The 12253-nt window shown below is 43.5% G+C and overlaps 1 protein-coding gene across 1 annotated transcript in view; it reads right to left on the reverse strand.

The window, feature by feature from the left end:
• Positions 1-951: 951 nt before the first annotated feature.
• Positions 952-12253, reverse strand: part of Actr2 (actin related protein 2) — a 44148-nt gene continuing 32846 nt past the window's right edge. The window contains exons 7-9 of the mRNA XM_032915825.1: positions 11138-11283; positions 7755-7887; positions 952-3475 (exon numbers count right to left, since the gene is read on the reverse strand). Of these exons, the coding sequence (XP_032771716.1) occupies positions 3305-3475; positions 7755-7887; positions 11138-11283 (450 nt within the window). The 3' untranslated portion in view covers positions 952-3304. The remainder of the gene's footprint in view (positions 3476-7754; positions 7888-11137; positions 11284-12253) is intronic.

A 12253-nucleotide genomic window follows, 5' to 3' on the forward strand; every position in this document is an offset into this window, starting at 1 on the left:
ATGTGGTGGCTCAGAACCATCTGTAACTCCAATCTCAGGGAGATCTATTACCCTTTTCTGGTCTCCGAGTGCACCACACACACACACACACACACACACACACACACACACACACACACTGTGCATAGACATACACGCAGCCAAAATCCCCACACATATAAAATGAAAAAAAGAAAAGAAAAAAGAAAACGAAAAACAAAACAATATGCCTAAATATCCTTGTGCAGATCAGCCACAATGTCCATAAAGAATCATTTCTAGAAGTGATTTTGAAAAAGTGCCCTGTAATCTCGTAGGAAATAAACAATCTCTTAGAAGAAAACAAAACACATTCTACTTTTTTTTTTTTCTTTTTGGAGCTGGGTATCGAACCCAGAGCCTTACGCTTGCTAGGCAAGCGCTCTACCACTGAGCTAAATCCCGACAAAACACATTCTAATGTAGCTCTAATATAATTTCTTATATCTAAAAACCCTACTAGAAGGGATGGGTGTGGTGGTGCACACCTTTAAGCCCAGCACTCCAGAGGCAGAGGCAGGTAGAGATCTCTGTTTGGGACTAGCCAAGACTACAAAGAGAGACCCCAAAACAGATAGGTCATAATAGTAAATAAAACCTCAGTAGAACAGAGTTTTGCCCCCAACAAACACTAAACCAGAGCTGGGCACTGTCGTGCACATCTAACATCCCAGTACTCTGGAAGGTAGAAGCAGGAGAATCAAGAGTTCAAGTTCTCCTTGGCTATACAGCTAGTTCAGATCACCTGGTTATAGTCCCGTTTCTTCTGTCTACTCCACAGAGGATAAACAACAGCAACAGCACCTTGATAATCTTAAACTAACTGGTTTAAAGTTCTAAACCCATCTTACAGAGCAAAACTGAAAATGCAAGTAAAAATATCAAAATTAAAGAGAAAAACTACTCAAAGAAAAAACAAAGACAAAATTCAAATTACTTTGTAAATTTAATTTATTTTCTTAATCAAAAAGAAGTGTATTGTGTTAAATTTAGAATGTTTAGCTTTCCATTGCTTTCCAGTACTTGCCGGATAGAAGCTAACAGCACTCAGAACTGGGGAGTTAACACCCAATACCACATTTTCTAAGACGTTCCTCAAGGCATTGGTGATTGTAATTTAAAAATAAAGGAATTTTAATTAGCATTGGAAATCTAAGTGACGATGGGTTTCAAGAGCTAAAAATCAGATCTTTTAAAAAAGGCTTTGTTTTATTTTGAAGGACTCAAACCTGAAGGACGCCTCCAATAGAATACAGTATGTCCCAACTCCCAAATTAGTAAATTCATCATTTCACCTTAGAGTAGGAGAACTATAAAATGGAATCTCTAAATTATTACATATATAAATACATCATTTTAACAGTCATGTTTGCTAGCAGAATTATGAAATAAAAACAAATTCTACATTCAAGGTACAAAGAATAATGTTCTTTCACTGTTTTATTCGATTCCATCCTGTTCTTCCTTGTTTTCCACCCCTTATTTAAAGCCATGGTCAAAGCCAAGAGTTGATCATTTTCTACACTCAATAGACCTTGGTACCAGTCCTATATACAGCATGTGTCCTGTAATGGGCCAGGACTCCCAAGACTGGAGAATTTGACAGCATGATTTAGGTGTGCTTAGGAGTTCCGTGACTCTGAGTCTCGCACCCAACGCCGAGCAGCCGGCACCGGCAGGCTATTGTGTGTACTGAGCATGTCCAGCATGCACACAGACTTCTCCTATTTGTTCAAATTGAGGTAAAAATACTTAATATCACAGAAGCTGCATTATTAAGACAAACTTCCTTTTGCTGCTGATTTTATATGAACTAATTATAAAGTTACCTAAAAAAAAAATTCATTAAAAATTCTGATTTTAAGCATCCAAAAACAAAGAAAAAGGAAAAAAGCCTCCTTTCAAATTCATCATTAGTAAAGAATATTCTGAAACGAAGGAAAATATTTCTCTCAGAATCATCATTTTGTATTTTCTGTGATACAGCTTCTCATTCATTTTTCAGTGTTAGGTAGACCTCACACCTGGGTACCCTCCGACTGTCTCTGAGTTGACAGACAATACCAACAGGACTCATGAATAGGGTTTCCTGACAGGTCTGCACTCTTCCTGCAAGAACAAGAGAGGGCTGGGGAAAGGCCTCCATGACTGACCAGACATAGGTGACTACTGGTAAATTTTCTATTGTGGTTGTTGTTGCTAAAATTGTAGTCCCAGGTCTCATGAAAACACAACACAACACAGCTGGCACCAAGTCCCAGTGTCAATGCTAACACAGCAATTATGATTAACTCGGCCACGACTGACTTCTCTGTACAGCTGCTTTTGTCAAGAAGCACTGATCAGGAACAGAAACGTGAAGCTTTCAAGAATGGAACTTGGTATCATTACCTCAATGCTTCCAGCAAAAACAGCATTTAGAAAATGCTGGCCCTTGAGCAATTTTCTATCTGCAATTTGACCTAGCAAAAGCTTTTTCACTGGTAGTCTAGGAAATATACTCCCAGCTGATAGGCTTACTTAAAGAGCAAACATCCCCTAAGCCTCTAGGCTTGCTTTTATCCTGTCACATGGAAACAGTCCCAGGCAGACCGAAAGAAGAGACCCTACCAAGTCCAAGTATGGTAAATGAGGTTCATTCATCTTTTGTACCCAGAAGCAGAAACCTCAAAAATCACAATAGAAAGACCACCCATTTGTTTCATCACATAAAAACCTGCCCCAAACACCTTAGTTCTGAGCTGAATATTTCCCTAAGATGTTAATCAGAGACGCTTCAGGTACTAAAAAGGGGCAGCAGGTAACTGCTGAAAGCTAACACTACAGAGGAAAGGCCCTCAAGGGCTAGGGCTGCCCACCCATCCCTCACCACCCCCACCCAGACTATGTAAGAGCTCCTGGGAAAGTTTTTTATGCTAATAAAGACATACCACCTACAGCGCTAAAACTAAATCTAGCAGCGTTAGAGCAATGAAGCAAAGACTGGAAGCCTGAAGAATATCTCAATGCCTACACAGAAAGGAACGAAGCAGCAGCAACCCTTTGCCCTCAGTTAGGTCTGCAGAGAACCGGCTGCCTTAAACAACCAGGTTTACCCATATTAACAAGAATTCAGCAAAGCTTCCCCAAGACAGAGAAAAAAACTTGACCTTTCTGTCAAAAGGAACAGAGAGGCCTCCTTCAGTCCTGGAGTTGAATGAGTTTAAAGATTGGCATTAAAGAATTTTTTTTTTAAAAAGGGAAAAAGAAAAAGCATTAGAGGCGTGATGGGGACAAGCCTGCTATTTTATCGAACAGTCACACCGAGTTTCTCCAGCACACGGACACCCTTTTCTTGGTACTCTTGTCTGGTCATCCAGAAGTTGTCTTTGTCTTTCATGATGTCTGCTAGGACTGCTCCACCCAAGAATACCATGTGCTTCCTGCGAGGCGGGTCTTCAATGCGGATCTTAAATTTCTAAAGAAGAAAGAACAATGAGGCCATGTGTGTATAATGCTTGTTTCAGGAAGAACTCTGTATATGCATTGTTGAGTCTCTCCACAATCAGCAATCTACACAGTCAACAGGAGAGGGGCCTGCCCTCAGGCACCCAGCAACTGCTCACATCACAACCTGAGACAGGTGTGAGCTGTGTATAAGAGGACTTGTCTGGGGTTGGGGATTTAGCTCAGCGGTAGAGCGCTTGCCTAGGAAGCGCAAGGCCCAGGGTTCGGTCCCCAGCTCCGAAAAAAAAGAAAAAAAAAAAGAGGACTTGTCTGCCAATCCACCTCTCTCTGTGCTGGCTGGTTTTGTGTGTCAACTTGACACAAGCAGGAGTTCTCACAGAGAAAGGAGCCTTCCTTGAGGAAATGCCCCCATGAGATCCAGCTGTAAGGCATTTTCTCAATTAGTGATCAAGGGGGGAGGACCCAGCCCATTGTGGGTGGTGCCATCCCTGGGCTGGTGGTCTTGAGTTCTATAAGAAAGCAAGCTGAGCAAGCCAGTAACCAACATCTCTCCATGGCCTCTGCATCAGCTCCTGCTTCCTGACCTGCTTGAGTTCCAGTCCTGACTTCCTTTGGTGATGAACAGCAGTGTGGAAGAAAGCTGATTCACCCCTTCCTCCCCAACTTGCTTCTTAGTTTTATGTTTGTGCTGTTTGTGCAGGAACAGAAGCCCTGACTGAGACTCTCTGCTCTCTGTGGGTGCCCCTCCCCAACTCCTCTCCCTGCCCTCATGGCCCTGCGCCCATCTGTCACCTGTCTGCAAGTCCACTTGCCCGCCTCCACCCCGTCCCAGGTCCTTATTCTCTCCCTTCCTTAAACAAACCTCTTTTATACAAGGTCTGTTAGTTACGTGGTGTAGTTTCCTAGGGGCACCCCTCTCGCTGCATCATCTCTCATAACATCTGGTACCTCAGACACAGAGACATTCAGTAATTCCTCTCAAGCTCATGATCAGGAGACAGAGTCTTATGTCATACCTGCTATCCTGATTTGAAGAGCTGCACAACCAAGCGTGTGCTAAAGCCCAAGGGCCAGAAGCAAGGCTTTCTGCTGTCCCTGAGCAGTGCTCTTCAGGCCTCACCCCACCACGACGCTAGTGCAGCACGTAAAACTGACACGGTTGTCTAGTCTGGTTGGGTGTTTGTGTCAACCTGACACAAACTAACGTTAGGAGGGGTGGAGGTGGGGATCAAATGAGAAAATGCCTTCGTAACCTGGCTGTAGGCAACCCTGTGGGCCAGTTTCTTAACTAATGACTGATGGGGCTGGGGGTGCAAGCAAGTGTGGGGGGGGGTAGTCTATCATGTGCGTGGGCCCCCGGGGCTACTGGTTCTGTGTCCTATAAGAAAAACACACTGAGCAAGCCAGTGAGCAGCACTCCTCCAGCCTCTGCATCAGCTCCCACCTCTACTTCTCATAAAGCTAAGCTAGGTCTGAAGTTTTAATTACGGTGCCCTAAAGAGCCACAAAACAAGTGCTCCTAACCTGTAAGCCCCTCCCCTGAGGACGTATTTTCTGAAATGCTGGAGGCCACTGTGTATGTAGGATAACAAGCCCCTTGCTCTCACCTTCCTAAATGAGTGCGTGCGTGCGTGTGTGTGTGTGTGTGTATATGGGTGGGGGTAGGAATGGGGGGTGAGGTACACAGGCAACAAATACATCAGGATATATGCCTGCCCCTGACTGGATGTAGGCAGGAGGCACACAGGCAGGAAGTATATCATATATATGACATATATCATATTGTCATATGTATACACACACACACACATATATATACACACACACACACACATATATATATATATATATACACACACACACACATATACACATACAACACACACACACACACACACACACACACACACACACACATACATATATATATATAAATAAACAATATGCTTGCCCGATTGGACCTGGTGAGAAATACTTGGCTTTATGGTTTTGCCTTTAAGCCTCTGTGATTCATTACCATTTTTTGGGAACAGGCCAGAGTCCCTCATTCTGGCCAGTATTTAATTAAAGCTTGTTTCAAATATGGCTCAGAACTGTGGTAGTGGTCATATTCTCACCTGGTAGGATTAACAGCGTCTCTCAATAGACTGATTCAGGGCATGTTCACCAAATACTCTTTCCTCTCCACGTGCTTTGGTCATGTCTTTATGGTAGCAATAGTGACCCTGAGACAGGACTGAACTCGAGTTCATTCACATCTATTCATGTGGCTTACACCTGAGCTCCACCCAGACCTCCAGCTCTTTTCTTATATGCAAAACTCATGTTCTGGGGTTGGGGATTTAGCTAAGTGGTAGAGTGCTTGCCTAGCAAGCGCAAGGCCCTGGGTTCGGTCCCCAGCTCCGAAAAAAAGAAAGAAGAAAACAAAAACAAAAACTCATGTTCTATGGTCTTAAATTCAAACGGAAATGTACTCAAAACAAGTAAGTCAGATTGTCCTAGAATTCATTATCCAGACCAGGCTGGCCTTGAACTCAGAGACTCTACCTACCGGATGAGACTCTAACTCTCCCACCTCTGGAGTGCTGAGACTGAAGGAGTGAACGACCACCCACCCAGCTGCTGTGGTCCATTTTCAATATGAGGCATTAAAGCTCATCAGAGTTACAGATAAGTGAATGAAAAAAAAAAATACAGCAAAGGATGTGACTGGCCCTGGCTTTCAGCATCAGATGAATTAAAGACATAAAAAGGGAAGTACGGACTGCTCCTAGATACGGTGAGGAGGTGGTTTACTGTAGGTAAAAGGGAGGACATAGTCAGAGGCAGAGACATCTGGGAGAGTCTGGAGTGGACAAGGTCCTGAGTCAGGCACTGTGAGGCAAGGGGGAGGGGAGAGGAGAGCCCAAACAAGAGACCAGGCCAGGAAGGGAGGGCAGACAGGAGCATGGAGTGGGGATGTTGGGTAGGACTGACCCTCAGAGGAAAGCTTTGTGCTGTAACCGTACCATTGTACATGACTGAGGCGATGAGAACTCTGACAAGCTAAGAGTAAGGCTGGAGCACAGTCACAGGTTAAACACCAAGGCAGGAGTGACAGTGAGGCTCTTCAGTCCTATCTCCTGGGGGCAGAGGCGGGCGGAGCTATTTATGCTCTAAGTCCCAAGGCAGCCACTACATAGGAAGGAAGGAAGGAAGGAAGGAAGGAAGGAAGGAAGGAAGGAAGGAAGGAAGGAAGGAAGGAAGGAAAAAGCTGCCCAAAAAAGGACATTTCCTCTCCCTTCTCCCCATAGCACGAGCAGATTCTTCCCAAGCACCGCCTGCCGACTGCTTAATAGTCTGGGCTGGAGTCACTATTGCTGATGCCAAGAAGTGCTTGCTGACAGGAGCCTCATATGGATGTCTGAGAGGCTCTGCCAGAGCCTTACTGATACAGATGAAAATGCTTGCAGCAAACCATCAGACTGAACACGGGGACCTCCCCCAATGGAGGAGTTAGAGAAAGGACTGAAGGAGCTGAAGGGGTTTGCAACCCCATAGGAAGAACAACAATATCAACCAAGCAGACACCCTAGAGCTCACAGGGACTAAACCACCAATCAAAGAGTACACACAGAGGGACCCATGACTCCTGCCGCATATGTAGCAGAGGATGGCATCAATAGGAGGAGAGGCCCTTGGTCCTGTGAAGGCTTGATGAAGGATGTTGAGGTGGGAGTGGGTAGGTGGGAGCATCTTCATAGAAGAGGAAGAGGGGGATGGAACAAGGGGAAAGGGGATAACATTTGAAATGTAAATACATAAAATATCCAATAGGGAAAAGAAAGAAAAAAAAAAAGTGTGGGTTGGGGGAATGGGTAGGAGGGAGCTGAGATGGCTCAGTGGTTAAAAGCACTCACTGTTTTTTTGAGGTCCTGAGTTCAATTGCCAGTAACCACATGGTGGCTCACAGCCATCTGTAATGGAACCCAATGTTCTCTTCTGGTGTGTCTGACGATAGCTACAGTGTACTCAAACATAAAATAAAAATCTTAAAAAAAAAAAAAAAAAAAAAAAAAAAAGCCCAGGCTGCTCACTACAGATTACCAAGGACACTGGACTCAGTCACCTGTATTCCTTCAACACAGTGGTAACCTCGTAGGTAGGAACACTACCCCAGGACAATTTCCAGTGAGCCCTGTAAGTCTTCAAGAGGCTAACTGCACAGAAATCTGTTAGAAGACCTCTTGCTCCCTCTAGTGGTTGTCAAGATCCAAAGGCTACTTCACAGGGCTTTAAAAGATACTTACCGAAAGTTTCTCCACATCTCCTTTCAGAACTCGTTCTAGGTAAAGCTGTTTAAGCTCTCGTTCCAACCTCGACGGCAGGCCAGGATACATGGTAGAACCTCCAGAAAGCACAATGTGCTTGTAAAATTCAGATCTAGGAGACAGAGTGGGTGTTTAGTTTCAGATTATGAAAATGGTACTCTTTTTTCTTTTTTTAATTTTGGGCTGCAGATGAGGCTTAGCAGAGCACTTGCCCAGGAAGCACAAAGCCCTGGGCTCCACAGCAGCACCACACACGCCAGATGTCTACAAAGTGGAGAAAGGAAGATCGGAAGTTCAAGTCTCTGCTAAATTAGAAGTACCACGACATGGAGGGAGGAAAATCAGCCACACCACCTATCACGTAAATTAAATGGCAATAAGCGCCTGCCCAACAGATAACCAACAGCAAACCACAGGCTCTGCCCTGAGCTGCAGCACGGAACTGAATGTGGGGGGAGACTGCAGAACAGCAGAAGGCTCTCTACTGACAACGGCCAAAACAACGCAAACACAGACATGCAATGGGTCAGCGGTGTGCGTCCGTGGCACGCCTGCCCACATTTCCCCATGCAACGTCTCTGTGGCCTCGTTCCGAACACAGTCAGTCCTCTGTGCGGTGTTCATGCAGCCATGCCATGCCGCCCCTGAGCTCACCCAAGACTGTGGCATGTTAGAAAGCTGGTACTGTACGTACAGCTTTCTGCTCTTACGAAAACATGAGAGTGAACAAAGACATTTTTCTACCATCGACTCTCGGCACAGTGAGTATGAAATCAATACATTTTTAACCGGCACTTGAGAGACAGAGGCCAGCCTGGTCTCCATAGTGAGTTTCAGGATAGCCAAGGCTACACAGACAAACCCTGTCTCAAAAAAAAAAAAACAAAAAAAACCAAAAAAACAAAAACAAACTAATATTTGAATTCCTAATTTTTGAGTCTCATTTAAAAAAAAAAATCCGTAAGTGAATTCTGAGTCTCCAATAATTTCTGAAACGGCCTAAAACATATCTGTGCCATTTTGTTCAGCTGTTTTTGCAGCACTGAGGTTTGAGGCTAGTGGCTCACACGAGCTGGCTAAGTATTCTGCCTGAGAGAGCCTCATCTCTGTTGTGTTTTGAGACAGGATCTCACTATGCAGCCTTAGGTGGCCTGAAACTTGCTATGTAGGCTGTGCTGGCCTCAAACTCAGATCTGTCTCCCAAGTGCAGGGATTAAAGACATTTGCCACCGTATCTGGCTAGCACTAATAATTAGAAAATCAAAACACTGACCAACTAAAGTCAGTCAGTCAGTCAGAGTCTTCATCTGGACTATCAAATACTCAGCCAAGATTTCTTCTTTTGATGTATGTGGACAAGGTTGAAAACCAAAATCTAGGTCTTACACACACAAGGCCAGTGCTCTACCACTAAGCTACATCCCAACCCAAGAGTTCTCCCTTTCTTCCTTCTGATACAAGGTCTCATGCAGTCCAGGACTGACTTCTATATAGCTATGGTTGGCCTTAAATAGGTGTGAACCACCATACCCAGTTTAAGATTTAATTATTTTTAAAAAAGATTTATTTTTATTTAATGTGTTTTTCTTGCATTATTGTGTACGTCATGTGTGCCTGGTGCCTAATGAGGTCAGAAGAGGGTTCCAGATTCTTTGGTACTGGAGTTACAGATTGTGGTAAGCTATCATGTGGGTATAGAAATCAAATCTGGATCCTCTGCAAGAGCAGCAAACACTGGTAACCACTGAGTCATTTCTCTATCCCCAAGACTTAATTCTTTATGTAAAACCAAATAAACCCATTCATTTCATTAGTATGGAATTTGTTTTCATTTTTAATACATATATAATATATATATCTTCATGATTATCAGTAAATATTTGCCTATGCTGAGAATTATGTAAAAATTTTTCAGCTAAAAAGTATTCATAGCCAGGTAAAGTGGTATATGCCTTTATTTCCAGCACTTAGAAGACAGAGGCAGGTGGATCTCTTAAGAGAGGTCAGCCTGGTCTACATAGCGAGTTTCAGGCCACCCAAGGCTATATAGTGAAATCAACTCCTTTCCTCAAAGGGTATATATAATAGCTATTCTTGGTTGTCAACTTGACTACGTCAAGAATTAACTAAACCCCAAAAACAGTGGGGTACATCTGTGAGGGGTCTTTTCTTAATTTGAAATTGGAAGACCTATTTCTAATCCAGATCTTTTAGATGGGAAGACTCACCTTTAGTGTGGGCCACACCCTGTCTGCTCCAAGGCTATATAAGAGCATGGAAGGAGGAGGCTCCCTCTTTGCCTGCTTGCTCTCCCCTCACTAACAAGTCCATTCCTTCACTGGCACTGGAGCCTACATCTTTGAGATTTCAGCTTATCCTGAAAACCAGTCAGGACATCCAACCTCGTGGACTGGATTCTTGAACTAGAAGGCAGCCACTGTTAGATTAGCTAAACCACAGCTTATAAGTCGTTCTAATAAATCCTGTGTGTGTGTTTGTGTGTGTGAATATATATACATATTCATGAATATATACATATACATATTCATTCTATAAGTTTTGTTACTCTAGAGAATCCTGACTAACATAGGGGTATCATAAGTGAAAAGTTTAAGGAACCCTGACATAAATTATGGTCACCATTACAGAAAACAGTATAGAAACACTCTCCAAAACTAAAGATGGAACTATCAAACAATTCAGCAATCCATCACTAAATACATATCTCAAAGAATAAAAAAAAATTTGATATACACAGTAAAATGTAATTCTCTCTTAAAAAAAGGAAACCTTATAATTTGTAGCGATGAAGACAGGCCTGGAATAAATTGTGTTAGATGAAGCCAGGCCGAGTCTGACAGTGAATTCAGCAGCAGAGAATAGAATGATGGGACACTGAGCTGGTGACTGAATCGAGGAGGTGCTAATCAAAAGATATGCAATTTCAGTTAGATAGGAGTCCTATCACACAACACAGATTCCGTTTGAAAAGATACTGTATATCTGAAAAGCACTGAGTTTGAGGCCAGCCTGGTCTAAAGTGCAAGTTCCAGGACAGCCAGGGCTATATACAGAGAAACCCTACCTTAAAACACAAACAAACCAAAAGCAAAACAAACATTTTGTTCTTATTTTAAACCACGTCTAGATGTGTGTGTCTGCACATCAACCCCGTGTGCATGAACGCAGGTTCCCACAGAGGCCAGCGCTGTGAGTTACAGACGCACGGCTGTGAGCTTCTGACATGGGTGCTAGGAGCGGAGCTCAGGTCCTCCAGACAAACAGCAAATGCTCTCAGCTGCTGAGCCGTCTCTGAGCCCGTCCATGTTTTATAAATGACTTGGAAATGCTGTCTACAGTACCTGGTATCAATGTCGGCTGCCTGGATTGTGTTAAAAAGCAATTCAGCAACACCAACCCCCTCAACATTGATCAAATGAGGCTGAAATAAAGCTTCTGGTGCTTCAAATCTTTCTCCTCCAACCTTAATAATACGTCCATCTGGAAGCTACAAACAAAATTATCAGGTGTTAGTCAGCAAAACCACAACTTCCCAGCATTCTCTACACAGTGATTCTTTAAACACATCTGTTCTGTAATCAAAATTATTTAAAAGCAATAAAAGTTCCTAAAGTTTTCTGAGGTGAAACAAAATAACTCAGATGATGATGTTAGCATTGTACTCTGTTGTTTATTTTTCTAATAGCTGCAATGCAGTCAAGAAGAGACAACATCTCAACAAAGCAGAAAACAAAAAATGGCTCCCCAGAATTATCCTTTGATCTACACGCGTGCATATACACACTTTCTTAAAACCAACCAACCAAGCAACAGCAACAGCAGCTGGGCTGGTGTATAGCCTGCAATGCCAACTCTTGAGGCAAGAGGATCATGAATTCAACGCCAGCTTGACTGTTACATATTGAGACATTATCTCAAAACAAAAATCTTAAGAACACTGATTTAGAATAATTTTCATGCTACTATGTCTTAAATAACTAAGCGCTAAGTATAACTTTAACTTAAGCGCAGACTTGGACAGTTCAACGTTTTACCATGACTTATGCCTGCTTCCCTCTGGTCTACACGGTCTGTTTACTGCCTCAGACTTAGAGATGTTCCTGCATCTGGCTCCAAGCGCTGAGACTGCAGGAGGCCCACCATGCCTGCTGTCACTGAGCCTGGGGCTAAGCTATATACACAGGGGGGCCTCCAACTCAGTGATGCTTCAGCCCCACATCAAATTTACTCACGTCACAGGTGGGCACCACCATGTCTGGCTTTTGGGTTTTTGTGGGGGTGTTGGAGAGGGTGAAGGTAGGGTTAAGATGGCCTGGTTATTTGTCCAGGCTGAGCTTGAACTAATTCAATGACTCCCCTATCTTAACCAAGGTCCAACACAAGGTCAAGTCTTGTGTGTGTGTGTGTGTGTGTGTGTGTGTGTGTGTGTGTGTGTGTGTGACTATGGAACGCCTCAG

This window comes from Rattus rattus, chromosome 11, assembly GCF_011064425.1.
Source record: "Rattus rattus isolate New Zealand chromosome 11, Rrattus_CSIRO_v1, whole genome shotgun sequence".
NCBI lineage: Eukaryota > Metazoa > Chordata > Mammalia > Rodentia > Muridae > Rattus > Rattus rattus.